General features: G+C 37.9%; 1 protein-coding gene across 1 annotated transcript in view; it reads left to right on the plus strand.

The window, feature by feature from the left end:
- Window positions 1-17,308, plus strand: part of MAP3K5 (mitogen-activated protein kinase kinase kinase 5) — a 98,112-nt gene that overhangs the window by 28,385 nt on the left and 52,419 nt on the right. The window contains exons 2-6 of the mRNA XM_068184822.1: window positions 239-378; window positions 3,112-3,135; window positions 13,368-13,561; window positions 13,767-13,935; window positions 14,836-14,942. Of these exons, the coding sequence (XP_068040923.1) occupies window positions 239-378; window positions 3,112-3,135; window positions 13,368-13,561; window positions 13,767-13,935; window positions 14,836-14,942 (634 nt within the window). The remainder of the gene's footprint in view (window positions 1-238; window positions 379-3,111; window positions 3,136-13,367; window positions 13,562-13,766; window positions 13,936-14,835; window positions 14,943-17,308) is intronic.

Below are 17,308 nucleotides of genomic sequence, written 5' to 3' on the forward strand. Positions count from 1 at the left end.
TAAAGAAAAAATAGAGGAGTAATAGTGAAATAGAAAAAAAACTAATCCGCATCCTGCTGACTATGTTCAAAATTCAAGCATAATAGCTAAAATGGGGAAATCCCTCTAGATCTCTTATTTCCTACTTAAAGCCAGGTCTTCTTACCAAAATAAATTGTGTGAAGAGACATGACCTAGATGTATTTGACTGTCAGAAATGTGTGGCATTGACAATTTTTTTAAAAATTTATTTCTGCAGATATTGCTGTGGTAGAGATGAGTGATGCCTTCCGTCAGCCTTCCTTGTTCTACCATCTGGGAGTCAGGGAGAGCTTCAGCATGGCTAACAACATTATCCTCTACTGTGACACAAATGCAGAGTCTCTGCAGTCACTGAAGGTAACACTGGGTGGAAAAAGGGGTTTGGAGGGGAAGTCACAGCTAGTCTAACACTTGAAATAAGTTCTTTCTGTAAGAAATACACATGCCACTTGTGGTTCAGAACAGAATAGCAAAAATGTTCTGAGGCCTGGCAAAGATGTCTAAAAATGCAATGCTCTAAAACTCAGTTTAGTTTTCTAAAGAGAAAGATTTAGATTGCTTGATTGCAGTCACCTAAATACCTAGCTGTTAAATGGCTGTTTATGGAAACAGAAGTTTGCCAAATTTCAGATGAGAAACTAAATGCAAGACTTTGTCATTCAAGAGAATTACTGGTGTTTGTGGTAAACTGCTACAGTAATAACAATCCTGTGGTAGTGTGTAGGCAGCAAAATAATCTTTAGGCTTTAGCTTCTGTCTAAATTAGCAGTTTTCTGCCAAACCTTATGGGACCACCTGATACCCCCTGCTAAATCTTGCTGAGTTACAGCTGTTTGCTGAGTTACAGCTGTTTGCATCAGGTACCTGCAGGACTGCTCTGCTGGAGATTAGCAGCAGTGTAATAGAGTCAGTAAAAACAAAACTCATGCCTCAGTGCACAGTTAAGAGTACTCTTGGTTTAAGGTTTAAGAGGGTCTTTTAAGATAATCTATGGGGCTGTGTATTTTGTCAGCCAAGGAGTTGGTACTTGCTTCCTACTGCAACTACCCAAAAGGTTTAGCAACTTCAGTGATGGGAAAGAACAGACAACTTGGATGGCAGTCTTTTCAATTGCTTTCCCTCTTTCAGATGCATTTGCTTTACTCAGGAGGTGTTTTATGCTCTTGCACTTCCTTTCCAGGCTTTGCTGAGAGGAAGAATTTAGAGTGAGCAGCTTGGTGAGTCAGACTGCAGTCTGGGCACCAGCACCACTCAGGAAGGGTTTACTTCCACTGCTTCTGGCAAGTGCAGGCTATTTGGTTTTGATTCTGTCCCATTTTTTTTCAGGCTGGCCCTATATTTTGGAGGGACATGCTTAGTAAGTCAGTTTCTTCCCCCTGCTCTTCCCTCTAAATTTTCTCAGCTAACTGGACCTCTTACAATCCAATTATTTCCTTTCTTTTTGCAACACAAAGAGTATACAGATAAAAGCCCTAAAAATAATGCTAATGATAAAAGATGTATCTGGGAATTTAATTCAGTTGTGTAAGTACAATGATCTACAGTATGAGCAGAGCAGAATTTCATTTTACTGGGCCAAGAGCCAAATACCCAGCACCCACTGAGAAATCACTTGGGGTGAGGCATCAGGCTTTCCTGGGCACTTGGAAGAACTTTTCACTAGTTTAGGAGCTGGACTTTGTAAATGGGTCATGTGCTGGATTCCTACTGGCATCAGTGGAAGCCCAGTTCTGTGCAGGGGGACTTGGATGTCACAGTTGCCACCAGTACTCTGCTGACTGAAATACTCCCTTTGGCTTCCCTTAGCTTTGAACTGGGCTTATGTTTCTGCTCTTGATAGTCTGTAGGGAATTAGTCAAAGAGTGAGACCCTTTCCATACTATTTAGTAAGTGCCTAAATAAAGTAGCTGTGGACATACTGGGACATCTTCTGAGGCAGTGTTTGTTCCTGTATTTGTTACAGCCAGCAGGTAAGAGTAGAAACAATGCAGGAGAGCTTGCGCAGTTTTAATCTTGTATGGAAGGGGGAATTAAAAAACTGAAAATGAAGGAAATACAGAACTGCAGCACATGATTTAATCAGGGTACAAAGCAGTGTAAATAAACTTTTGCTGGTGAAATGTTCTTCTGCATGAACATCCAGGCCAGGCTGGGCAGGACTTTGATCAACCTGATCTAGTCAAAGATGTCCCTGTCCATGTGGGGGGATTTGACCAGAACTTTATGACCCACACTTGGAAATCTAGAAACAGTCCTATGTGAAACATGACCTCTCAACAGGGAGAAGAGCAGTTTTATCAAAGCCTGACTTAAGCAACATGGAAAGTATGAGGGGCCTTGGTTTGACGCTGTGCTTGTTTTTAATGCTGTTGTGACAGTGAAACTGCTCACCAGTCCCAGTGGCAGAGGCAAATCTGTCTGATAAATCTGTTATGGTTATCAATTCTGGGATCAAAAATTACTGACAAGTCATGCTGGAAGCAAGATGATCATTGTTCAGAAGTGGTTTACATTTGAGTTGTACCACCTGTATTAGTGTGCAGGAATCAGCTCTTTCCATCTGTGTGTGTTCTAATTCTCTGAAAATTCACATTGAAAATGTGAAGCTATGTTCTTTGCATCTAATTATTAGAGCCAAGTGAATTTCAAGCAGTTTTGGAATATTTTAAAACCTCATATGAATACTGCTTTTACTATTCTTTTTGATTGCTTCTCCTGGTAGCAAAATGTTACTATATTTGACTTTCCAAATATGAATAGATGTTTATTAATAGACAACTTCTGGACATCATCCCTCTAGGAGAATTTATAAATGGAGGGACATGTATATGTGTGTATATATGTACATTCACATGCAGACAGTAGGTATGCTCTTATGTATATGTTAGTTGTATGTATCTACGTGGTTCCATAGGATTTTCATCTCTTCTGAGACAATAACTCATTTATGTTAATTCGACAGGTATAAGAAAACATCTGCCAACCAACCTTTTCTTGTCATGTGTACAAACAGTAGTATTAGAAAGTTATACTGATCAAATAACTTTCCTAGTGCTATCAACATTTTCTTTTTTTTTGTTTTTATTTCAGGAAATTATTTTCCAGAAGAATAATGTAAGTATGATGTATGGATTTCAGTTGAATTATAAGCATTCCAAACTTCTGTTTCATTTAATGTTGTTTATATTCTGTTTTCCACTCAAATAATTTATCACTCTCCTACTGTATTGTACAGAGTAAGATGTAGAATTCTGGAGATTCTGGCAGCAAATCTGAGTAAATCACTTGGTTGCTAGGTACCAGGCTCACTTCTTACCTTGCCTGTATCTATCAGAGGTATTTTCTCTGCTGGCTTTACTTGTCTGTCATATTATCTCACACCCATTTGCGTTCGTCGTTTTATCCTTTTTTTTAAGTTGCCTTTTTCTATTCAGTGTTCTATAATGTTTTTTTAAAATACTCTATTAGAAAGGAGAGTTATTTGGAAACTGTTGCTTATTTTAGAAACCCACGGCTACAGCTCTGAAAATAAAAAGTGTATATGCGTGTGTGTGTGTGTATATATATATATATGTATGTATATGTATGCATATGTATATATATGTGTGTGTAAATGTATGTGCATATATATGTATGTATATAAATGCGTTCATACTAATGTAGATATATAGATATATATATCTATGTAGATATGTGTATATGTACAGATATATATATATGTATGTGTATATAGATGTATGTGTCTGTGTATATATATATAATACATTTATAAAGAGAGTAGTTATTTTTAGAAGTTGTGTCCTGGAGCTGTTAGTCCAAATGCAGTGCAGATCCCAGTAGTCTGAGTGCCAGTCATTATTAAACTGTAGTTTTCTGCACCTTGGTGTCCCTTTGGTTTCTGAGGTTGACCTTCCAGATCTCCCTTCCCTTTTTTCACTCCCAAGTTCAGTGGAGGCAGACTTGTGGCTGGGAGATCACTGCTTTTCCAGTGTGGTTTGTTCTGGAGCAGCAGGGCCAGTCATGTCAGAATATATATCTGCCATGCTGAGTTCTTCTTGGCTTTGCTTCGTGACTTACTGGTAACCACATTTGCTAAGATATAATTTCATAGAGGCTACCCAGTGCTGTGCTGATAACCTGAGGTGCTATGTGCATGCTGTACAATTCCTTATATTTGAATAAAATTTTCTAGAGGGGCATATGAAGTACTTAATTTCAGAAACTGGCCAGGTTTTATTTTCTTCAGTGGATTAAGTAATTACTTTTGCCAGTATGAAATGTGACTCTCTGAAAAAGATGCAGTCTTTTCCTTTCTCTGCATGGCGTTTCTAAAGATGGCTTCAAAACCAGTGTGAGCTTTGGTCTAATGCTGCATTTTAAATTACAGATTTTTTTTTTTTGTTAAAAAAACCCCAAAAAAGTGAAGAGGCTTCCCCATAGAGTTTCTATATAGCTCTTATCCAAAACTGCTTTTCAGACACTCACAGAAGGCTGTGAAAGATGTGCTAGACTAGAAATCTCTCGCCTTTCTCTAATGAAAGTGGAAGAAATGATCAGTTAGGCCTTTTACATAAAATGAAAAGAGAACAGTAAAGCCTTTCTTGTAGATGAATGTATTACATTCTGTGTTTTTGTTCTGGTGGCCTAGGACCTAGGGAAAATGATGTGTGACTAATGTAATGTTCCTGGGAGGGTAGGGCAAAGAGCTCTCTTTGCAGGAAACCAGCAGGAAATGACTGATACAACAGAATAAAGGGGAGATGTCATCTTGTCCTCTTTTTAAATGACAGTCCCCAAAGCTTAAGGAGAGGTATGATAACTTGGCCGTCATCTGTTTCAGAAAGGATTGTTCTGTTTTCCATTTAAATTTGGATAGGCGACTGTGACGCTGTCATTTATCGCTTTTAGAAATGCTTCAGTGTATGCCAGAAAAAGAATGTGTTCCTTGAAAGTCTCAGATGTTTTCAAGCACACCCACATAACATCTTTTCTGGGAGGAAGTATTTTCCCTGGTATTAGAAGAGGGAAGTCAGTGAAATGGTTTTAGCAGCTCCTTTGTCTCCTTTTTCCTCATTTTTTCAGCATGATGTCAGCCAAATTACCTGGAAGTAGGCTTTTCACAATGTTGGTGCATGCCTAACTACTGAATATAATACCTACTTCATAAAAAATATGTTTCTTCGTAAATTATAAGATTCTTGGATAAATGGATATAGCAAAGGTTCTGTTCTAAAGAGGCTCACCCTTACCAAAAGTAGTCATGTGAGGTTACTGATATGAAAAAATAACAAAATTCACATATGGATAAACAAGGAGTTCAGTCTTGCTGTTCTAGAACATGTTTTTTAATAACATGCAATCATCAGCCATATCAAGACCATGGTATCCTTGGCACCAGGGGATTAAAAAGGTTGCAAAACAAGTGTGTGTGTATCTATATATATCTGCCTAACTGAAATGCCTTGTGTTTGCTTTTCCTAAACCTTGTATCCCTAAAACTAAGTGGGATAAAAAAAACAAACAAAAAAAAAACCAAAACAAAAAAAACCAAACCAAAACAAAAAAACCCCAAACAAAAATCTATTGCAAACAGTTTTGTTCTTCTGCTGGATTTTTCTGCTTCCTAATAATAGTCAATGCAATGTTGCATAGCAAGGATAAGCTACCTGGAGCCTGTCTGGGCAGAGCAGTATGAGATAACGTTGGCTTATTTCCTGTTATATGTGGTTTTATAGCTATTTAATTGGACCTTTTCCAAATGTTCCAGTAATACCAAAACCATACATTTTTACAGCGAGTGATACCTTAACAGGAGGTAGTTATTTTGCTGGTTGAAAGCTTTAGTTTAGTTTTTGCTGTTATCTGATTTTTGAGGTCAATCAAGCAGCAGAGGCATTCTAGAAATTACTAGTAAAGAGTTTCAGTCATTAGATGTTGCTATAAAGGTTATGGTTCATGACTGTACCTTGCTAGTCTTAGCTAACTAGTTTTAATTTCATCATAATTTTCCACGGTTTAAATTCTACCACCTTTGCAGGAAAGTTGGAGGTCTATTAATTTTTTTTTTTTTTAATTTGTCTTCTTGCTGAATCTGAGTGTTTAATGTGCATGTATTCTACATGTGGTTTGCAACCCACTGTAGTAAGTTACACCTTGACACAGTTCATACCTTTCAGTTCAGGCTGCTTTCTTGCACCAGACTGGAGTAGTGGATAGCTTTGGTGGCTGCCTGGGGTGTGAGACTGCATTACAGCTCCTGGTCTGATTAGGAGGGCCCTTAGAGGCAATGGGAATTGTTCTCTTGGGCAGCTGACTTGCAGGTGTTAGCGACTGAGCAGCAGGATTAATGTTGTATGGCTGGGCACCTTTAGTAGTGTTTTGCTTTTCTAACATTCGGACGGATCAGATTGTTGTGATAGGACAAAAGGCAATGGCTTCAGGCTCAAAAGAGGGAATGTTTAGATTAAGTATTAGGAAGTTATTATGTACTGTGAGGGTGGTAGGGCCCTGGAACAGATTGCCCAGAGAAGCTATGGATGCCCCATTCCAGGAAGTGTTCAAAGCCAGGTTGGATGGAGCTCTGAGCAACCTGGTCTAGTGGAACGTGTCCCTGGCCACAACACAGATGTTGGAGCTAGATGACCTTTAATGTCTCTTCCAACCCAAACCATTCTATGGCTCTATGATTGTAATTTTTACTGGCTTTCCACAGCCTTTCCTAATTGCCTCTTGTTTAAGGTGTAGCTTAAGAGACAGTTTGGTGTAGCGTTCCTTTAATGTGAGTGGGAGAACTCATCCGGTTCTGAGATCCCCAGTGCAAGAGAGGCGTGGAGCTCCTGGAGCAGGTCCAGCATAGAGCAACAAAGATGTTGAAAGGATGGGAGCATCTCTTAGGAGGAAAGACTGAGGCAGCTGGGCTTCTTGAGCCTCAAGAACAGACAGATGTAGAGGGGACCTCATCCATGTCTATAAGTATCTGAAGGGAGAGTGTCAAGAAGATGGAGCCAGGCTCTTTTTAATGGAGCCAAAGACTAGAACAAGGGACAGTGGGCAGACAGTGATGCACAGGAAGTTCCACCTGATATAAGGAAGAATTTCTTTACTGTGCAAGTGACCAAGCACCAAACTGCTCAGAGAACAAATTGCCCAGAGAGGGTGTGGAGTCTCCCTCACTGGAGATATTCCAGAACTGTCTGGACACAATCCTGTACCATGTGCTCTGGGATGACCCTGCTTGAGTGGGGAGGTTGGACCAGATGCCCACTGGTGGTGTCTTCCAACTTGACCCATTCTGTGACTCTAGATGAGGCATTCCAGAGGCATCTGCAAGCTCAGAATCTCCACATAACTCTGTAAAAAGACTGTAGCATAGAGTATATTTAACTTTTGGTTTCTTTCACCATGGAAATAGTGGTAAATATTTTTAATACTCTTCATCCAGCCAACAAGAGATTTGTGGCCAGTTTGATTTTTGATATCCAAGTATGTAAAAATGCTATGTAGCCTTCAGTAAATATTTTGTTGGAAAAGATAACTGTGGTATTTATTATTTATGATACAACACTACGTCTTGCTTATTCTTTAGTTTTGTGAATTCTTGACTAATATATTTAACACATACTTTCCTAGGAAAAAGTTGGTAACTTTTTTTCCTATGTAAATATGATGAAAGGACCGTATAGGCTGTAAGATGATTTCAAACAAGCATTTATGATGTAGCATGGCTGCAATAGAATGATATTGCTGGGTATGTAAATAAAGAATATATTCTCAAAAAAGAGGAAAGGTATTGTTAGTGTAGATCCAGTCTCTGTGCTTCTGTTCATTTGAGGCATGAGGCTTACTTAAGTTCCTTTTCAAATCAGTAGTAAGGCTATCATTCATGTGAGTGGGATTTAAAGTAAACTGAGTCTGTATTCATTAAAACATCAGTACATCTTGATTTACTGTGTGTTTGGGGGATGGAGGGAATAGATTTAATAAATTGGTTTATGATTTTGCCATCTGCTACACATAATACCGTGTGCAGTCAAAGAACTACCTTAAAAATTTCACCAGAAGAATTGAAATAAAAGCAGATATTTTTCAAAAAGATGAGTGGGAGAAACAGAAAGAAGTTCTTTTAATTAGAAGAGTGTCAGCAGGAAGAACAGTTCCTACTGTGAGAGATAATGGCAATTTTTATTACTTCAGCTGATTTTTTTTTAATTTTTTATTAAAGTTGCATTAGATGTTAACCCGAATCTCTGGCGAGTGGGTGGGATTCTGCTAGATTCTCCCATTCATGGCTAAAGTATCTTGGTTTTGGTTTTGGGAATCTTTGTTTTCTTCGACGCTTCTTGTCTTTGAAGGCAGTTTTTCTCTGTTTGTGGATATTTGACTGCTAAATGATCCGAACAGAGCGGTGTTAGTAAAGACCCTTATGGTATTGAATGGACTGCGCACCACTGACACTCTGCATTTTTTCAGAGTTTTCCCCCTCTTTTTGAAGAAGTCATTAATTGGTGACTTTAATTGGCTAGAACTCAAATGTTCCTTTGTCTACCACCATATCTTTTTAATATGTGCAACTTTCTGAAAAAAAAATCTTTTGTATTATATCAGATTTATTTTTGATGGAGAGAGTAGTGTTTCTCTTATTTCATGATGTTCTTTCTAAGGAGACATAGTCTCCTCATTCAAGTCCAAAAAGCTGTCCTTTTCACGAGTAGTTCTGTAGAAGAGGGGAATATTGAAAGAAGGGCTGGTATATAATCTTACTGTGATCATTAAACTGTAAGTATATGTTATTGATTTTTATTATCTCTTGAATAGAAGTAGATGCTATATTAATTTCTTTCAGAAGCTGAGAAAGGATGTTGAACAAGGAAGAGGTGCTTAATGATCCAGTCACCACTAGGTTTAGCTAGAAGCCTTGTGTTAAATTCTGTAATTATAGAGCTATTAAACATGATCTTAGATCTCTAACTGAAATTACTCATGCTTTGGAATTGTTAAATTTGTCCTCAGTAAATGAGAAAGGGACACTAGAAAAATACAGAGCAATTAAAACATTTGCAAAAATTAATTACAGTATCTGTCACTTAGTTGTAAGCATTTATGTCTGTAGCTGGTTCCAGCCAGCATTTCTGCTCTCTAATTCATCTGACTTGATGAAAAAGGCTGACATGGATAGTCTGTCAGAAAATGACCTGGTGTTGCCAGGTACTGAGTGTGCTAGCCCAAGGCTTTGATATGTATGTTCATATCTCCCAGATAAAAGTAGCTCAGCTGGTTTGAAAGCTTAGGCCAGGATTACCTGTCTAATGTCCCGAGTTCTTGTGCATCAGTGTGAACCACAATAACTATCATCTAACTCGCTGTATGCACGCTCCAGGCCTGTCCCAGCCCCGGGTATTTTCAGTAATGCCTTTCAACATTCAACTCAGGTATCCTGCAATCCCTTTGTAATTTTCACTAGAGTAATTGAGCTTTTGAACCTTAAATAATGAAGGTTTTATAAAGGAAGAGGGTTGTAAAATGAAACTTGAAGCACTTGTTCTTGATTGAGGGGTTCTATTCCCACTCATTTTTGAAGCCCCTGCATTCAACCCATGTTTTTTAAAGGGTGTTAAGATAACAGAATATTACAATTGTATTTAAGATGCTACTCCTTCAAAAATATCCTGGGTTTATTGAAAGGCTTCTCTTTGTTACTTTCATTATACATGATGTAGTGAGTCACAAGAATGGATTAAATTAAAACAATTTTGTCTTGTGTGCTTAATAGACTTAGAGTATAGAGGGAAGTCAATTAGGGTTAGAAAAAAGACCAGATTTTGTGGGATCAGAGTTGGGCTGGAGTATTACAGGGCAAATTTTTATAGAGTAAGTTAAATATATTTAAGCTTCCAAGTCTAGTAATATGTACTAAGTGAAAATGTAAAGCAAGTGTGAGCAGATGGGAAGTGTGTGTCAGAAAGACCGCCTGATCCTTTCTGACTTAAGCTAGCGTAGCTTATATTTTGACAAAAAAGATGAGAAAGAAGTGTAAGTTGCTGAGACAGGTTGCATCACCGGATGAATGAGGAAAGAAGCCAGTCACATACTCTGAGGAAAATGGTTCAAAATGGTCTGACATTTAGAGTAGCTCCACAACTACTTCCCTCACAGCTTGGTTCTCTTGGGTCCCACCCCTAATCATAGCCCAAATGCAGCTGGAGTTGGGCTCTTTGCAATGAGAATTTGTGATGATAACACAACATGTTTCCAGAATAGGGGACTATAGACTTTGTTATACAAAAGTGTTCTTGCCATCACTGTTATCTTTCTTCCACCACCACCTTTAGTAAATAATATATAGCTTCTGATTATTTTTTTTCTTTTGACACTAGAGCTATTGCATGTCTGCCTTTGTTAGTTTTAGCTGTTAAATATCTACCTACTGTACTCTTTAGCTAGGGAAGTGAAATTGAGGTCAGTATTTCTTGTGTTTCATAGCTTTATTGCGTGTGTGCTCTTTCTATTTTCTTTTTAAAGTGTATTGCCTAAGGAAATGAAACTTAAGAGCTTGTACTGGTTTTTCATCCTCCACATTTGTTCTGTATCTGCCTTTTTGTCTGTGTGATGAATTTCAGCCAAATTTGAGAAGTTCCGTAGATACAGAGTTCCCACACAAGATAACTATCTAGGTTAAGTTAAGAAGCAAAATGATGCCCTGGGCTGAGGGAAAGGTCACTGTGTTTTCACACTACTTGTTACTGAATATCAGGGTGAGATTCTACCTTGAGACAATTCCCTGAGACCCCTGGGGGCCCTCTGAACAACTGTAAATGGATTCATTTTTTTCTCTTTTCTTCCCACAGTGTTTTCTCCTGTCTTTTACTGTTAAGTTCTTCCCTGTCCTCTGCTTCCAAAGACTCTTGGGTCTGCATGTCTTCTATGCCAGGCTCTATATTATAACCAGCTTTTCTTTTCCCCCCTCAGCTAACAGGAAGAATGCATATAAACTGACTTTTGCTGGCTCTCTTGTTTCACTGAAATAAATAAGTACTTCCTACAGAAAGTGCACTCAGGATGAGTTTCTAAGAGCTCGTGTTCTGTAATGGATTCAGACACTTGTCATCTCTAGGGAGAGCCATTTTCCTTCTGGTAGAATTAAAGATTACAACTCTGGTACTGTCTCTGTAGGTGGCATGACCGTTTTACAAGGGTAAACCTTGGATTCTGTGAATTTCAAAAGATGGGAACATCCTTTTTCGGAGCTGATTTTTATTTAAGACCTCATCATTGGAAACAGTGTGCCAGAGGGCTGAGAAGGTCTTCCTGCAAACAGTTTTGAATTTATTTTTAATGCGCTGAATAAACATTAGGAAGTAAAATGCTTGTCTCTGGATATCTGTAGCCCTTTTTCTTGACTCTGACTTCTCAACCTTTTTCTCCTTTACTTAGAAAAGGAAAGCTGGAGAACAGTCTGCCTATGTGTAATAGTGGCTCTTATGCCAGTGGCAATGTACCCATCTCTTAAAATTGCTGAAACCACTTCCAGCAAATTCATAATTTTCCCTCTGCCTTTGACTGTGGGGCTCATTAGATTTTAGCAGGGTAAAAAGTTCATCCATTCTCTGTTGAAAGTATGTGATTGCCTTACACTCTAGGATATTCTTGAATAGAAGTATCCATTCACTTCTCCGTTGCACAGACTACCATTTTGGGTTCTGGCATCCCATTTCTTAGTTACTTGTTGAAAAAATTGTCATATGCTGCCCATTTCTCAAGTTTCCTTTGGAATTGCTGCAGTCACACAGAGATAAATATTCCCTAGCTGTTCAGCAGCAGTAGTTTACAATGGTCACAGAAAGAAGGCTAAATTAACCCTTGTGCAAGGCACTGTATACAATAATCTCCAAACAACTTCTGTGTTAGTTGATCTCAATTGACCTTATGTAAATGCCTGCACCAATTATTTTTAGATTTTACAGTGTTGATACCCCTCAGAAGTGCAGTGGGATTGCCTTTATATTGAGGTCTTACAATTTCTTAGTATGATGGATGTAATTAAAAAATAATTCCTGTACTTTTCATACTACTTGCTACTGAGTATCAGTCTCTGATTTGTATGCAAACATGACATATCTTATGATACTTACTGACATAGCTATACACATGTGTTTTGCAGACTTACTACCTCAGTCCTTCCATGTTTTAAAAATCTAATAATGCAGGTTAAAATGCATGTTTTAAGCACACAGATGGTATTGTGCATTCAAAAACTATTCAGTCACTGCCCTCTCAATGTGTGGAGCTCAGCTAGGCAGGGAGTTTCTGAGGTGCTGTCTGCATTGCAGTATTGACTTCTGGGAGAGTCAAAGCAGCTGAAAAGAAACTAATTAACCTTGGAAGTAATTTAGGCATACTAAAAATGATGAGCCTCAAGAAATGCTTCCTTAAGGCTTTTGTTTTTGGGCTGCTGGGCACTTCAGTAATGGAGTCTGTGTTTTGACAGATGAATGGAGGAACTCCTCCCAGTTTTGTTGGTATTCTGTCTCATAGTTAAGACTCTTTAAAACACAAATATTTGGCAACTTTCTCTGCACATAAATCTGTACTCACACACATACCACAGTCAGCAGGAATCTTGCCTCCCTCTTCCTTGGAAGACACTTAATTTTTTTCTTTTTTTTCCAAAGTATCTGTCATACATTGGTATATAAAAATCTATGCACAGGTGAGGTGCTCTGTAAGTTATTATTCTGAGCTATGTGTGCTCTGTAAGTGCACTGAGGTGCTCTGTAAGTGATTATTCTGAGCTATGTGTGACTTTAAGTCCCATTGAAAATATTTTCTACATATTAGGGAATTTATTTTGCTTTTTGAATGCAAAACTATTTGAGTAATTTTGCAGTTCATATGAGGATTAATTTTCTCTATGGTTGTCCTGTTGTGAGGCAACTAGATTGTGTTACTCTTTCCACTATCTGTGAGCCAAACTGTACTGTTTTCTTCTGATCGTGTCACCTTGAAAAGCAAGTACCTCAGCTTCTTTTGATTCCATATGCCTCTTCAGGGTGTGGCCTGAGAATTATTTCACTATTGAGCCAATTACAATTTTAAGGTCAACTTGATACTTCTGAAAAGACTGATTTTACGGGAAGCAGATCAGAAATCTGAAAGAATGCATTTCAGGTGTGTATCATATTTGATGTGAAAACTGAATTTATGAGTCAAAACTTAGTCTTTCTGAAGTAAGCAGCAGGTCTCCCTTTGACTTTAACAGGTGGAATTCTGCAGGTAGTACATGCAATTGTTTCATACTTCGGCTTGCAAAGCCAAAACTGCCCTAAATATTGCCCCTTGTTTCCCTGCAGATGTGCACAGGGAACTACATATTTGTTCCTTACATGATAACTCCACATAACAAGGTGTACTGCTGTGATAGCAGTTTTGTGAAGGGACTCACAGAGCTGATGCCGCCTGGTTTTGAGTCTCTCCTTGGGCCTATATGCTTACCTCTGGTGGATCGATTTATTCAGCTCTTGAAGGTGGCACAGGCCAGTTCCAGGTGAGTTGTCTTCTTGTACACCCATGTAAAACACAAATATTCTGGCTGGCAAGATAAATGTCAGCCTCTTTTGCCTTCTGTTCAGAAAAACTGATATTTAATAGTTCAGCTTGACCAAATCTCTGCATTGACACTGCTCCATCAATACATGTTCTGCACATACACTGTGAGAGAGCTGTGCTGATGTGAAGTTGTTCCTCTCCAGCCAGTATTTCCGGGAATCCATTCTGAATGACATCAGAAAGGCCCGGACGCTTTACACGGGCAAAGAGCTCGCAGCAGAGCTGGCAAGGATTCGACAGCGAGTCGATAACGTTGAAGTCTTGTCTGCTGACATTGTAATAAACTTGCTGCTGTCCTACAGAGACATCCAGGTAGGAGCTTACTTCTAAGAACAGTAAATTAAATTAAATTCTCACAGAAATTTTTGGTGTATTTGGTGCAGATTTTTTAAATAAAATGTGTGTGTAAAGCACACTAGTAAAAATCTTTTATGGTATCTTCTCTGATATTTTTGTTTTGTAGTTTCACTGTTTGCCTTTCCATAGCAGAAAAGGGTTTTATAACAGTACTTATAAAGTACATGATATGTAATAACTCTTCTCCATCTCAGCACTGCCGTGTGATGAACAGCATGCAGTTAAAGGCTATGGTGGCATTCTGCAATTGATAGGCAAATGTATTCTTTTTCACCAAAGCTGGTGACATAAATAGTTCATATTTCAGGTTTTGGAACAATGCTGGTAATTGCTTGCTTTGTTATCCACAATTTCAACTGTCACTCCTTCAACATTATGAAGTGGTTTGAGTCTGATTTTTTTATTTTTATTTGTTTTTTAAATATGTCAGTGAGTAAGCTGCTTTAAAAGTTGTAATATTAAAGAGTTGTTTTTGTGGCTTATGACTACTTCAGAGATTTAAGATGCCTTAATTCAGATGCAGTTAGCTTTGTAATGCCTGCACAATATAAGCATTGAGGTGTGTTCAGTTCCTAACTTTAATAGTGAAACAGGTATGTGAAAATTCCCACAGGACCATGTTGAAGCCGCACAGGAGACCAAATTGAGCTTCCCTGCTAAATACTGTGCATATTCCCATCTCTGATTAGTGCTAGGTTATTTACAATTTGAGACTGAAGAAACTGAAATCCATAAAACTTAAAATGGACTGAAAATACTTAGTGTGAAATCATAGCTGCTTAGGTTGAAGACGAGTCTATATAGGCATACCTCAGCACAGCCACTTAAAACTTTATTATCCCTTTCTTTTGGAAGGATTACAATTCCATTGTGAAATTGGTGAAAACTTTAGAAAAACTGCCCACTTTTGACTTGGCTTCACACCATCATGTGAGGTTGCATTATGCATTTGCACTAAACAGGTAAGAATCTACCCTTCTTTCTGCTGTGGAACAGTGAATCAAAAGTTCAAACTTTGTAAGGGGTGGGTAATCCTGTGTGAAGTTCCCTACTGGAATCTTTATATGCAGTTCTATGATTTTGACTGAAGCAGCTCTGTGGATTCTAAGCTTCTTTTTATCTCATACTATCAAATTTCATTCCTTTTCCTTTAGCATGTTTGAATTGTCTTTCCATATGTTTGCATTACTTTTTGTTTCAGTACCTAAATGAAAGCAAACAAATCCCTAACAATATTTTCCTTCTGTAAAATACACTTTTAACATTGCTGTGTGAGTGACAGCGCTGCATCATTTGTGCTGGCAAAGACATCATCTCATTCAAGTCTGAGCTCTGGTAATATCAGGAGACAGAAGCAGACCTTTCATCAAATGTCCATAGGAAGATTTTATTGTATTATGATGATAAACTAATTTTCACATCCTCTGATAACATGGGCAAAATGTGATACATGGAGCAACATACACTGCTTCTGTGGATTAAATAAGAGCGAAGCCTAGATTTTCTTTCTAAGATGCTGACATTTAGGCAAGCGACTAAGAGGGGTGTTTTTTCAGAGGAATTTACAGATGTTCTCTGCTCCATTGCTATTATCACAGTGAACATTTTGCTGTTGACTTATAGAAAGTAGACCAGGTGTCAGCAGGTATTGAAATTGTCAAGTATAGCAAATGTCAATAGTTGGTTCTGCTTTTCACAGATTTGAATTTTGTAATTCAGGTTCATTGAGGAGGCTTAAAACTGCATATCATGTGAAAATGATGTCAAAACAAGTCACAAGGAATTACCTGAAAAAATAAACCTGGTTTTGAAAGAAAAAAAAGAAAAAAGTAAAAAACAGCTGTCTGGCATTTTTTATCTGAATAAAATGTCCAGATCCTTACTTGTGCGTTTATACCAGGTAAATGAAGGTATAAATATTGTGCCTTTTTTGTTTCCACTTTGACATAAATATGTGAAGTTTTGCAGATTAAATAATCCAGCATGTACCTGCCATTTCTACAGAGCCATCACAAGGGTCACTAGTTGTAACTTGGAGTTGTAACGTGATGTTTAGACCACAGGGTCACAGTTCTCTGAAACAAAGTCATCTTTGAAAACAGGACTAGTTCATTGAGGCACTAAAATCCTGGAAAACTGCAGCATAATCTTTTCAGGCATATCCTTATACTTCACTGTTTCTGTGTCTCAAGATGTTGCCCTGACAGTATTTGACAAAAAAATCTACACAGTACCTCCAAAGGAGTTCAGATGAGATTTTCCTATTCCTCTCCTTTCCAGACTAACCATTAAACTAGAAGCCATGACAGCCATGAAGACATTCATGTTTTGGTGTGCCAAGAAGGAATTACTTTGGCTAATTGTAACTTTCTCCTTACTGGGACTATATAGGATATTTTGTGAGCTGAGGTGTATTCTCTGCTTCTGAATCTTTGCTGTGAAAAAAATGTCTCTTGCTTCTAATCCAGGTCACTAGTACGGAAGGATGGAGCAGCTCAATTAGTCAGGATTAGTCTGACCTAAATCAAGAAATGTGAGGGCATTGATGATGGAAAAGTAAATAGAAATAAAAGAAGGGACCTCTGTCTGTGAAGACCAGCTAAGTGTAAATAATCCATGTTGCAAAACATTATTTGCCGTACTAGTTTTGTTCTCATTAAATTCAGTAATCTGTATTAGTGATAGTCAATACAAGATGTGGAAATGTTGAAAGTGGAGTCATTTGATTGTTCAGTACACAAACATGTTAAAATTCTAAACTTTTGATACTGAATGATGTATGTACCAAAACTATGACTCACCAGGAAGTGTCTAATGCTTGCAATTATGTGGTTTATTTGTCTGAAGTACTTCTTTTAATATTGCCTTATTGGCTTAACTCCTAAACCGTCCCTATCATGGGAGTTCAATCTGGTTTGGGCTTTTTGGATGTTTTGCTTCACAGTCAAATTGTATATAAAAAGTAAAATCACAAACACAAGATTGAATATTTTTTCCTTTAGAGCATGAATTACATTGAAAGAAATACTGGATATGAAATCAAGTTTCATATTTTTCTATTTTGTAAGGAAGTAACACATGACCCTTCTAAGAATTTCCCTGGAGGTTCTTGGTGCTGTTTTCAGTGCTTTGCTATAGCTGATGCTTCATGAGAGAGAGAAGTTATGTTTAGGGGCATTTATAAAGGTTTTCCATGACATAAAGAAAAGACAAAAAAAAGGAAGAAGGGGTAAGTGTGTGTATATATAACATAGTCCATTGTGTCTATCCATCATTTTACATGGATGAAGTCATATGTCTATTAAAAACAGTCATGAAAAATTATTTC

This window comes from Anomalospiza imberbis, chromosome 3, assembly GCF_031753505.1.
Source record: "Anomalospiza imberbis isolate Cuckoo-Finch-1a 21T00152 chromosome 3, ASM3175350v1, whole genome shotgun sequence".
NCBI lineage: Eukaryota > Metazoa > Chordata > Aves > Passeriformes > Viduidae > Anomalospiza > Anomalospiza imberbis.